General features: G+C 48.8%; 1 protein-coding gene across 2 annotated transcripts in view; it reads right to left on the bottom strand.

Moving 5' to 3' along the window:
• Positions 1-490: 490 nt before the first annotated feature.
• The window catches only part of B3GALT5 (beta-1,3-galactosyltransferase 5), a 30,597-nt gene continuing 17,782 nt past the window's right edge, over positions 491-13,305 (bottom strand). For both annotated transcript variants that reach the window (XM_021935504.2, XM_003895474.5), the window contains exon 3: positions 491-13,100. In XM_021935504.2, coding sequence (XP_021791196.2) covers positions 12,165-13,100 — 936 coding nt within the window. In that variant the 3' untranslated portion in view covers positions 491-12,164. The remainder of the gene's footprint in view (positions 13,101-13,305) is intronic.

Raw genomic sequence — 13,305 nt, 5'->3', positions numbered from 1 at the left:
GGAGCTTTAGCCTTAAGGGAAAAAAGAGAAAGAGGCACTACTAGAAAAGAGAAAAGTCCAGCAAGTCATCTTTGAGAGAGGAGGCTTGTATGCTGAGGAAAGTTCTAGAAGGGAGGAGTGGCCATTGGGGGAAAGGAGATGATGGTGGGCATGGAGTCCCGGAGGAGGGAGCAGCCAGTGAGAAAGGACCCAGGGCCCAGGGCCAGGGGCAGCCCCCACCTTGCCACAGGTGGATGGCAAGGCCAGCTGGTGGGGAGGGAGCAGGAGGTACCCTCATCCTCTGAAGCTGCACCACCCCCCGCCCACCTTCAGGATCCACCACTTCCCCACACACAGTGCTGCACCACTCCCTCCCCGCCGCCGCCAACTCCAGATTCATTTCTGAGCGGGCCCTGGATGCAGCCTGCCAGAAGCGTCCAGGGGCAGATTTCCAGGCCTGCAGTACTACAGGAACGGTGACCCATGCATGATGAAGTCAGAAACATACATCGGTTTCAGACCTTTATTTCCACTTAAATGAAACTTTGAAAGATCGAGGAGCCAATCTGTACCGCAAAGACAAGTTACCATCAAAGACTCTAGAAGTACAATCGTATCAATTCACAAGACTTGATTTCTTCAAGTTAAATGATAGCTTTTAGTTAAAATATACCTGAGAGAAGAAAAACTCCAAAGGATGCCTGCCTCATAATCCGCCCTGGACTTGTCATTCCCAACAGGACACCTCAATGGACACTGCCCCACCCCATTAAGACTCTGAAGCATAGGGTCCCATTGCTTTGCTTCCGAAATCCAAGGGGAACAAGAAGTACCCATCTCTTACAAAAATAAGCAGCTCAACATTGTTCAGTATATTTTTCTACACATAGAAAATCAAAATAAATTTTTAAAAATATTTTTCCAGGTACAAAATAAATATAGAAAACATCAATGTAAAAACAAAAGGATTGTCCGATTCAAACCACACCTTGCCAAATTTTCAGTAAGAATGAATTATCACATCAATCGACAACCTAAAACTCACCCAGTTAAGTGCATTATTTTCATAATTTAATTTTTGTTAAAAATGATTTTGAAACAATATCAAGTACATATACCCATTTCCAAAATATGATGACATAAGAGTCTAGCAGATCCCCCTAACATACAAGGAAATGACAGTTTCAGATATCATTCAGTGACATGTAAATTTAATTTCGTATTTTTTAGGAAAAGCAAAATTTGACCACAAAGTCTCCTCCGGTTGCATTAAGTAATTTCCAGTCACGGTAGATTTTACTGACGTCTTATTTGATCAGGTAAAACAAGTCACCTATTTCCCATCTGATACCTTCTGGAGCAGAAATCAACCTAGTATCACTATGTCTTTGGCTTACCGCTTCGGGGACCAAAGGACTGGACCCCTGAGCCAACAGACCTCACGCTGGTTTCACTGGTGGGAGGGTCTGAGCCTGGCTGTGTCCATGCCACACTGGCCAACTCAACTCTGCGTTTCTTTGACCAGTGAATGGAGGTAGAAGAGATGATGTGAAACAGTGTGACACAAAACGTTGCATTTGGCTATGGAGGTCATTTTTCTGCTCGTATTTAAAAGTGATTGTGTCTGATAAGTAGGAAGATCATTTTTTAAATTAACTAAAAACTATTTTTTTGTTTGTCAGTCTTCCGATTGGCAGGTGCCACGATGCAATCCAACTTCCTCCTTTTGGCGTGGCTCTTTGCCCTGTGCGGAGGGTGGACAGGTTCCCTTCAGCTTCAAGACCAATCTAAGAGCAAGAGGTCCATTCCTAGCACTCAGATTTCAACAGCAGGAAAACAGACAGAAGCTCATGCCTCTACGTTCCCAGGGGCCACACGCTGCAACTCCTTCTCTCTACATTCCCAACAGAGAATGTAAGCACCTTTCATATCCCAGAGACATAGTTAAGAGTTTACTTCAAATACACCTCAGCCCATGATAATGTTTCCTAGTATTCACATATAGATTCTGGGGTTATGTAGAACGAAACAGAAATAAAAACAAGTCCCAACAATAATGAATAAAAGAGGCTTCAGGAATTGGTGTTCGAAGGAACCTTACAGCTCACTCCCAGGCCACCCTTCTTTCTTGTGATGGGAGTTGCCTTGTGGGTACCTGAATACCACCTTTGAGAGATCCCCTTAGAACCCAATAGATAATTATCAAGTATCTACTCTCCAGCAGGCACCATGCCAGAGACCCAAACAGAGAGAGGAATCAGGCTGGAAGAACTTTAAAAATCTGCCAGGAGAGACACAGCTATGGAAATTGCTATAATGTCCGTTCTGATATAACAAATGCTGAAAATTAATTATTTAAAAAAATGTTACGAGAAAGCAAATACTTCCTGCTATGGTTTGAAAGTGTCCCCCAAAGTGCTTGAGTAAGGAAACTTAATCCCCAATGCAACAGCGTTGAAAGGTGGAACCTTTTATGAGGTGGCTGGGTCAGGAGGGTTCTGCTGTCATGAATGAATTAATGTTATTATCAGAGGAACGTCAGTTATTGCGAGAGTGATTTTATCAAAGCAAGTTTTGCTCTTTTGCCCTCCCGCCCACCATGACACGGCACGAACGCCCTCACCAGAGGCCAGTGCCAAGCTCTTGGACTTCCTGGCATCTAGAACTATGAGCCAGATTAATTTCTATTGTCTATAAATTGCCCAGTCTGTGGTATTCTGCTACAGCGACACAAAGCAAACTAAGACATTTCCAAATGGAGAACATGGAGAAAATGTAAACACTGTCTCAACTGTTTTTAAAATGAGGGTGCATGGCAGCTGTTATATTAAATCAGGCTTGTTAATTATTTAATCTATCACAGAGTCATAGACTCTTGGCATGGAGGGCCCATGAGAGTCACCAAAGCCTGGCTTTTTTTTTCTTTTGGAACTAAAAGAATTATCAAGTGTAATAAAAGTGTATCAAGGATTCTAAATACTATTGCCTCCCCAGTTCTTGCTTGTAAAAAACACATAGATACTCAATGGGCTGGTTGATCTCTTTCACCTTCACTCTTTCTAAATGTTCTGCCTGAAAGTTGGTGTCACATCCTTCAGAGATGTCTGGAACTGTGGACCATGCCTGCAGCTGGCTTCCACCTTACTGAACATGGGTGTGTGGCACATAGCTGTCATATAACAAACGTGTGACTGATTGTGCAAAGCTGAAAACGAGTGAGGCCCTCAACTCCACCCTGCTACCCCAACAGCTGAGGAAGGCAGTGGGGGTGCCTGCTGTTTTACAGCCCAGGTAGAATTAAACTGCCCCTTGCTCTTTCACTGCCCTTCATGAACAAGGGCAGGGCAGTTAACATTGTTCAGAACCAGCTTCCACTGAGCATGGTATCTCTAATTAGAGCCATGGATCTGTCTGTCTGTCTCTCTCTCCCATAGACACACACACACACACACACACACACACACACACAGTCTGAGTGTGGAGCCCCCAGGCTTGTTTTGCAAGGGCATTAGATAGGGAGACAGACAAAGTGGGCTGGACTGAAGAGTTTATTTTCCGAAGCCAGACATTTGTTTGGGCTGCCACCTGGAAACTTGAGTGACCTCAAGAGAGGGCTGGCCAGGACAGGACAGGTCAGGGGATCCAGCTAAACAGGAAGTTCTTGGGAAAGACACAGATAACTAAGCACCAAATCCCAGGAAATCAAACAGGCCCAGGAAGGGGCAGACTGAGACTCATGTCAACACTTGGAAAAAACGTGGCAGCAGACAGGAAAAGGGGCCAGATGGCACACTCCTTGGGCAGGGCTGGTCCCAAGCTTCCTGTGAAAGCAGATACATCGGAGGACTCGCCACTGTGCCAAGTGGAGAAAGGCAAGGCTGCTCGTGGGAGGCAGCATTTGGAGGCCAAGGGGCTGTGTCTCCACCACGTCTGAGCCCCCAGGGAAGTCACTGAGTCACTCTGACCCTCAGTTTCCTCCTCTTAAATCCAGGGGCGTAATTATAAGAATGGCGCCCTCCAGAGGCTGCCGTGGGGTTTCAGTGAAACAGCAGGTATGGATGGACACGGCTTATGATGCTCACAGAGAAGGCACTGGGACGCTTCTTTATTCAGCTGTCAAGGGAGCAGGTGCCCCGACAGTCTTCTCAGCATTGTGTATTTACCCAGTGAAAGCTCTGTATGCGAAACCCACGGCCTCGAACCTCAGCTTGATCCTCATTCAGGATGTCCAGTCAAAGCACTGAGCACCCAACCAATGAACAAATAAAAGAATGAATGTCTGACATGGGATTTCTGATGCCAGCTTTTAATCCTGGATGTGCCACTCACTGAAGGACTTAGCAAAGTCACTCCATTTTTCTGAGCTTTGGTTTTCCTATCTGTAAAAGGAAGGTTTTCTCTAAAAATTAAAAAAATAATTAAAAAAAACTGTACATAATTTCTAAGGCATCTTCCAGCTCCAATTTCTTGTACCTCGTTCGGATTTTCACATATTCTGATTTAAGAGAGTCAAGAACACAGTGCTCTGATTGTGAAGCATCTTATGAACAGAAGAACTTCTCCAAGAGTTCCAGGAAAGATTCAAATGAAGAAAAAGAACAAGAGCTGAAACAAAGCCCTACAGACACAATTGGAAGAGGTCTTGACTGGCACAGAGATCACCAGACACCAGCAGGTACACTGATAGAGAGTGCTGTATACACCACCACAGAATCCACCAAAATTCACAGCCCAAACATTGACTGTAATCATAGGCACCTGCACTGACTGAGCACCTACCATGGGATGTTGAGCAATTTATACTCATCCTCTCATTTAACCCACATGATCATACCACGAGGCGGGAACTACTATAAGTCCCATTCTTCAGATAACAAAACTAAGGCAATTAGAAGGTAAGTAACTTGCCTCTCACGGGACTGTGCGAGGAAGGTAAAATTCAAACCCAGGCAGCCAGACTTCAGAGCGCAGGCCCCGCGCCAGCGAACAGAGCCCGGGGGTTAAGGGTATGCCCAGGGTCCCACTGGAGGGCTGAGGCTGAGCTCTAAATGCACAACAGCTGGGCGCCATGCGCATTTGTCCCTCCCGCATACCTCACTCACACTGATTCAGAGCAGGAGGGGAAAAATGCCTAACACTGAGCACGTGTGAGGATGATGTCACGGGGAGGAGGAGGCTACAACTTCCACTGAGACAACCACTTCACACCTGGGCACCCCACACCACGCCGTCTTAACAAGACCTCCTTCTTCATATCGTTACTCTGCAAACCACACACAGACCAGTCCCCCAGATCAGGGATACGTGGAATATATATCCTGAGTTTGCAGAGGCTAGCTTTGAGCCTGGATCTGCAATGGTGGTGTTGGAATCTCAGGTCACAAAGGCTGGCTTGGTACCAAAGTTTACTAGGATAAGCCTAGACCCTGGGTCTACTTGAGCAAAGTTGTAACCTGGGTCCTCTGCAGCCTGGGGCCGTGGAGGCTTCTCTGGTACCTGGGGTCAGCCCGGTGCTGGGGATAACACTGGTCTCTGGATCTATTTCCCCCAAATCAGGAAATAACCAAGCAAACCCGTTGCTGCTAAGCAACCACTGCAGGCCATTAGACACAACATCGCGATGGCAGCCCACACATTCAGCTTGCACCCAGTGCTACGCACAGCCGTGCCAAGAACTCAGTGGGAATTATCTTAATTTCCACACCTCTGACAACCTTCTGAGGTGAACACTATTATCATTCCATTTTACAGAGGTGCGGAGACAGGTGCAGAGCGAACGACCACCTGGGGTCCACAGCTAGCAAATTGCAGAGCCAGGGCTCGAACCGGGAGGCGGAGGCTTCAGTGGAGATGTAAATGGAATGGGGCCTCCCTAAGTGGGTCGCCCAGCACTGGAAGTGAGGTCTCCTCTTCCCCCATTAGTATCCTCCCATGGGCCCTCTTCCCCAGCTTCCTCACCAGGTAGGCAGTAACCTGGTGTCCCAGTTACCTCCTTACCTGGTGGGTCTCTATTTTCCATGGCTCCTGCCACCATGGAAGCTGGAGGTTCTGCAAGGCTGTACGTCAGTACGGTTTCTACAGGTGCAGAGGGCTAGCTGTAAAGACAGCGGACAGAATCCACATTCTGCACTTCCAGCTACTGTAGCTGCACAACCTTGGGGTGTGCACACACACACAATGCTTCCTGATTCTTACCATTCCCAGGGGCCCTTCTCATATTTGTTAGCTGAAATTTAAAGCTTAGGAAGGAATTTTAATAAATTGCTTTTGAAACCAAAGTAAACATCGGGATAATTTTTTGCACAAAAATAACCACACTCAAGGGGATCAAAAACTCGCATGAAAATTAATTAATTTTGCTTTCCAAGGCCATCTGGGCCCTCCGTGCCAGTCTTTCGGGATAACCGGTGCAGCACCCGGTGCCCAGCGGGAGCTGGAAATCACCAGTCAGACCTCTCACGGACGGCATGGCCAAAGTTAACTTAGCAAATTGAGGGCACTGCGAAGCTCATTAAATAGGCAACGACAGTTGAAGCAATGAGAATTGCTGCTCTTGACCATGCTCACCCTCCTGCAGCCTGCAGGGAGGTAGCCTTGGGGCTCACTGACCCTATGCCAGGAAGCTCTACCCTCAGGACAGGGTGCCAGAGGGCAAGTCACTGGCTTCCCTGGGCCTCTGAGTTTCCTAATCAGATTTGCTGTTTTTAAAAATTACTCTAAATGTCAAGTGGAGGACAGATTGGAAAGTGGCAGGGCCAGGCCCGTGGGACCAGTTAGGAGGCAGCGGCTCAAGTCAGGCTGAATCCAGACAGGGGCCTGGCCGAGGTTAGCATGGTGGATGCGAGATATGGGGCTCAAGGACAGAAGGCCTGGCAAGTTATTATTGACTTGGATTTTTCTTTCCTCTCTTTTCACACAGTGTATTATGTGGTTACAATGGTGTGTTTGAAGAGGAGCAGGAATTAAATACAGTTAGGGTTTTGGGTTTTTTTAAAGGCATGGAGGATGCTACCAGGCTGAAGAGTCAGGAGGTCTGGCCTTCCCACTGCTGCTAAATGCTGAGCTGTAGCACAAATTCTTGAAACAGGGGTGGGTGGGGTGGCACACACCTATAATCCCAGCACTCTGGGAGGCTGAGGCAGGTAGATCACCCGAGGTCAGGAGTTCAAGACCAGCCTGGCCAACATGGTGAAACCCTGTCTCTACTAACAATACAAAAATTAGCTGGGTTGGGGGCACATGCCTATAATCCTAGCTACTCGGGAGGCTGAGGCACAAGAACCCGGGAGGCAGAGGTTGCAGTGAGCCAAGATTGCACCGCTGCACTCCAGCCTGGGTGACAGAGTAAGACTCTGTCTCAAAAACAAACAAAACAAAACAAAAAATAAGAGTTTGCATGAGAGTGTAGATGAGACAGGACTGGCCAGGTATCAGGCTGGAGGACAGGCACACAGACTGTGCCGTGTGATTCTGTCCACCCTGCACTGTGTGAGGTATTCCATTTTGGAAGAAAAGGGGTGAAGAGCATGGCTGTGGAGCACTTCTTGGTTTTCAGGTCACAGAGTCGCACCCATTTCCTACTTACTGACTCACGTGAAACCACAGTGTTGGCTGGCTTTGAAAAATATTTGATTTTTTTTCAGTCCTGGTTCACTCATTCCCTTCTAAAAACCACCTACCATACCGATACATTCAGTTCCACTCAACAAATGTTTATTGAGCATCTACTATGTGCTGGGACCATGCTAAGAATCCAAGGTGCATCAGTGAAGAAAACACAGAAAGACCCGCGGCCCACACAAAGGTTACATTCAAGTCGGTTGAAACATAAACCATAAAATATAGATATGTTATAATAGATAGATATTATACGCTTTGTTAGAAATTGGTAAGTGCAAGGAAAACAATGTAAGGTATGGGGCATGGGAGTGAGGTGAGTTGCATTTTCCTACAGGGAGGTCAGGGTAGGCCTCACTGAGGTGACATTGACCAGATGTCAACCAGGCAAAGGAGCAAGGCATGAGAGCACCTGCAGAAAGGGCACTTCCGGCAGAAAGGACAGCCAGCGCCAAGGCCGACGGGCATGGGCAGATAAGGGTAAGGGGGCTGCTGTGGCTGGAACAGACTGCTGTTCAGAAACAACAGGCCAGAGTGAGCGAGCAAAGGGACGCGATTAGGGAATCACAGGCAGACAATGGTATGAAGCATGTGGCTTTTATCCTTAATATCCCTGGCGATGGGAAACCACAGTTTTGAGCAGAGAAGTGAGATTTTCAAAGGATCACTCTGGATGCTGCTGGGAAGAGACTGAAGGATGCAACGATGGAAGCCTGGGGAGGGTCTGGAGGTGGCTGCACGAATGCAGGTGAGAGGCGACGCAGGCTTGGACAAGGGTGGTCACAGTGGAGGGGCGGGAGGCAGCTGGCTCCTGGAGATAATTTGAAAGTAGTTCCCACAGTCTTTCCTGATGCACCAGATGGGAGAGGAGTCAGAATGGCTCCAGGGCTTCCCACTTGAGCTGCAGGAAGATGGAGTGGCCATTACCTGAGACGGGAATGGCTGCAGATGGGGTGGATGTGGGGCAGTTAATCAGAAGGTCAGTGTTGGATTTGTTCACTATGGGAAATCAGGTAGGCAGTGGATTGAAGAGCAAGAAAGAGTTCTACACGGGAGATAAATGGAAACATCATCAACATATTTAAAGCCATGAGACAGGGTGGGCCCCTCGGAGGACTGGGTATAACCAGGGAAGAAAGGGGGCCCCAGGCAGAGCCCAGGAACCTCCAGCACGGCATGGTCAGAGCAAAGAGAAGGAGCAAGCAGAGGAGATGGAAAAGCCGAGCAGCAAGGAGGAGGGAGACCAAGAGCACCCGGCGTCCTGGAAGCTGGTGATGAGGACTCGCCATGTCAAGCAGGATGAGGATAAGAACTGCCCACAGCACCCAGCCACAGGAGGTCACGGGTGCCCTGAGAAGGGCCATCTGGGTGGAGTGAGGGTGCAAAAGTCTGATGAGACGGCATTTGGGAAAGAAGAGAAGGATTAGGATGAGGCAACAGACAAGTAAAACTCTCGTGTGGGGTTCCACCAGAAACGCAACAGGATGGGGCAGTGGGAGGGGAAGAGGGTCAGGGAAGGGGTTGGGGAAGGTGGTGGTCGTTTCTGGTTGGGTGGGAAATGGCAGTGTGTCTGTGCGCTTCTGGGATGATCCAGCAGGTGGCAGGACGAGAGTGAGCTGCATCAGGAGTTGTGGAAGAAGAGCTGGAGTCAGTCCAATAGCAGGGGTTCTGGCGCCACGGGGGCCAAGTGGCTCCTGCCACAGTCACAGGAGAAGGCAGAGTACAGGGGTCTGGGGGCTGGGAGATAGGTGTGTGTGGTTGGGGGAGTCTGAGGAGGCGCCCCAGAGAGGCAGTGGGAGCAGCCAATGAAATGAACTCCCGCAGTTCGTCAGCAGGTGGCTGGGGAGGCCACAGGGCAGCTTAGGGTCACCCCGTTTCTACCACTTTTCACCTATGTAACCTCGAATGAGTTTTTTGCCCTCTCTCTCTCTGCCTCAGTTTCCTAATCTGTAAACCTGAGCAACTGGGGGTCCCTGCCCCCGGAAAACTCATTGACAGCATGTAGACGAGGCAATACCTATGCAGTCCCTAGCTCAGCATCTGCCCATCAGAATCCTTCCTCTCTGGGTGCCTGCAGTGAAGCCCCGGCCCGGCCAACCTGGGCCTCTCCAGTCCCATTCTGGAGCTAGCACTGGGTGTTCCTGGGGAAGCACCGCTTGGTCTCCTCATTCATGCTTTCACGTCGTTTCTCACTCTCACATCCAGACAGACAGCACCATGAAATCCATGCTGAGCTGGAACCCGCCTTCTGCAACACACTAGCTGGGCAGGTCCTGGCAAGTTGTTAGGTCTCTCTGGGCCTCGTTTGCATCTCACATAAAAGAGGAGGCAGGACTGAATGAGCTCTAAGGTTCCTTCAAGTTCTAGATTCATGTAATCATGTCTTCCTCAAGAAAAAGAATTAGTCATTGTGTAAAGAAATACACACCTGTAATCCCAACTACACACTGGCTGAGGCAGGAGGCTTGTTTGAGGCTCGTTGAGTTCAAGGCTGCAGCGAGATCAGGCCACTACACTCCAGCCTGGGTGACAGGGTGAGACCCTGTCAGAAAAAAAGAAAAGAAAAAAAGAGGGGAGGGGACAGGAGGGGAGGGGAAACAATGGGGAAAACAATGGGTCTCAGAGAAAATCCTTTAAGAACACACAGAAGCAGTAGAGAGAGCCCACACCTGTCCTCATTTGTCCCTGGAGCTGTGGGACGATGCTGTGAAGACCAGACCCAAAGCCAGTCACACAGAGGTAGCAGCTGGACAGGCCTCGCCGACTGAGACCAGTGGCCACACAGACACACACCTGACAAGACAGACCATGAAACACAGACCCAGGCCTACTGCCTGGTCTTCTTCGGCAGACGACTTCTCCCTCAAAGCACAGTCATCTTCAGAATGAGAGGCAGCCCATCCTATGGAACCGAGGGGCGTGGCTCTTAAATTTGGGCTTCAAAAGACAAGCTCAGTCCCTGATTTTTTCCACCTGAGAAGGAGGCTTTTCTGAACATGACCCAGTGCGTTCAGAGCAGCCAGGATGAGGAAACACATCTACAAAGCAGCAGCATAATCCAGACACAAGAAATGGTATGCAAAATAGGATATCAGACGGACTTTTGCAACTGAACATGGTCAAAACCATTTTGCAGCAAGTAACTTTTCCTGAGTTCAAGTAGGAGTTGAGTCCAACATTTATATGTGACACAGCCATGTGAGGCCTCTTCTCTGAGTACAAAGTAAAGTCTGGTAAAGTAAAAAAAAAAAAAAAAAAAAAAATCATTTCTATAATTAGGAGCAAGATTACTTTGCATGTCACATGACCGTGGCTGAATGGGCAAAACCTCTTACAAAGAAGTGCCTTGGTTTCACACAACCCTGCAAAACAGGCTCGCACAAACCTCTGGGTGGGAGGTAGCGGAATAAACTGAAGGCTAAACACCAAACCACGAAGTTCAGTTGTTACTCGGCCAAATGAGAAATTCAGTGAAGATGAGCTTGGCTCAGGCTTGGGAAGTGGACGCAGGACCACCCCTGCCTCACCAGGGCCCACTCTGGGGCTCTGTGTCCGAAAGGTCCTTGAGAGCATCTTGACTTGACTCCAGCTGAATTCCCAGAAAGCTCCCAGAATCCCGCATGAAACACATCCGAGTTCAACTGTCCTTTGGTTTGAACTGAGAGCCCTAAAGTGCTCCTGGGGCAGCGGCTGGTCCCCACTGATCGAAAACAAGGGACAGTTGGGGTGAAGAAACGAGAGAGCAGCAGATGGCTCAGAAGTGACATGCTGCTCACCAGTGAGGTCAGCAGTGTGGGCAGCCTGTACAGCAGGTCAGACCGCAGTGGTTTCTGAGCCTAATTTATACATTTATAAGAACTCTGCCTAGAGCTGGGCGTTCCTCAGCATGTGAGCTGTATCCACTGCGAGGACATTTCCTGGGATGAAACTTGGGTTGTGTTGAGTACCGAGCCAGTAACATGGACTCGGTCCCAGCTACGTCCAGCCCCGTGAATGAAGGAGCTGCGGTGAATTTGGTCATCCCAGGATTAGCTCTAAAAAGCACAAGGATTGGGAGCTGAGGTGGAGGGGACTCTGGATAGGGACGGAAGGATGCCGACTCGGAGACCTCATCATCACTGTCCCCTCCTAAGGGAGGCAGCACACGGGAGTGATTCAAGTCAGGGGCTGCCCACCAGATTCTGAAAGTGCTCGATTTTCATTCCTGCTCCTATGTCTACTGGCTGTGAGCCTTGGGACAAGTTCCTGTACCTCTCGCAGCTGCTGTTTCCTTACCTGTAAAATTGGGATGGTAACACCCACCGTGTCATAGGATACTAACCCCTGAAATGCGAAAATCCAGGTGTATGTCGAACACTTAGTATAGAGACTGTGCGTGCCCAAGAGACAGGGTGCCTATTATTGCCTGGAACACTAAGTGGGAACTAATCAGTGGCTTCATGGACATTCTGGCGTGGAGTTCAGCACTAAAGAACGGCATCCTCTGTCCCACCCCCTCTTCCAAAATCTTGTAAACACTATCCCCACAGGTTATCTGAAACTTGTCCGGATGTGCCTCTGGGCTCCTCTCAGACAGGCGGACAATCTTTCTCCTGGGAATTCTCTAGAGCCTGCCAGTAGTCCAGGAGAGCCTGGGGCTTGACGAAGTGGCAGGCCACGATCCTCCTGAAGCGGCACACAGAGAAGTGTAAGCCCTCTGGGAAAAAGGTCCGCTGGGAGTGGAGCTCCTCCAATCTGATGTTCAGCCTTTCAAGGCAGAGCCCCACAAACACGTCTTCCAGTTTAATGTACGGGACGCTGTTGGAGACATTGTACACCTGACTCGCCACGTCGCCGGAAAACACATAGGCAGTGCCAGAGCAGAATGGGGGGTACCTGTCCCACGGATACTCAGATTTGCTGACAAACCACTTACTGAATGGTTGCCTGATGGGAAACTCATTGAGTTTCAAGAAGCCAGTGAAAAACCTGGTTGTTCTGTTTTTCTTCAGAAGCAGTTTGGTCAGATAGTCAACATTGATGAACATGTCTGAGTCTGTTTTCATCACAAATGCTGCCTGAGGACAAAAGCGATGGACCCATTCCATGCCCATCATGGTCTTCAGGGTCAAATTGTAATAGACATCTAGGAAATCCTTCTGGATAATGTCCTTGTGTCGCTGGCTCTCCTGGTCCACCTCTTTTGTTTCTGCCGCACTGCTGGTGGTCCCCAGGAGGAAGAACGTCTTCAGCTGCTTTCCCTTCACCATTCTCTCTTTCCCCCACGTCTGCCGGATGGCCATGCGCTCAGCCAACTGTTTGTGGGATGAGGTCACTAGCAGGACAAGGAAGGGAGGTGTCTGACTGCAGTCTGTATCTGGGAGCTTAAGGAAGTGCCCGTCCTCTTTCTTGTAAGTAAAGGACTGTTCTTTGAAAGGATTCAGATTGTACATGCTAAAATACCAACAAAGAGCCCCCAGAACCAGAAGGCAAATATACATCAATCTCATCTTCGGGCAAGCCATCTGAAAGGAACAAAATCCAATGATTAGACCTCAAAAGCATGAGGATGTGTCTAGTTTCATGCTGGAAGGCTGAGGTGGGAGAGGAGACCCGTGTTTTGGAAACTCTAGAACCTCACTGAATACAGAAGTCGGGTGCTGCATGGTTAAACAGTAAAGCACAGAGGTCTGACACCTGCCAGCATCTGTCACTTCATGGTGTAAGATA

Source organism: Papio anubis, chromosome 4 (genome assembly GCF_008728515.1).
Source record: "Papio anubis isolate 15944 chromosome 4, Panubis1.0, whole genome shotgun sequence".
Lineage (NCBI taxonomy): Eukaryota > Metazoa > Chordata > Mammalia > Primates > Cercopithecidae > Papio > Papio anubis.
Note: the sequence above shows the minus strand (reverse complement) of the source record. Positions and strands in the feature narration are given on the sequence as shown.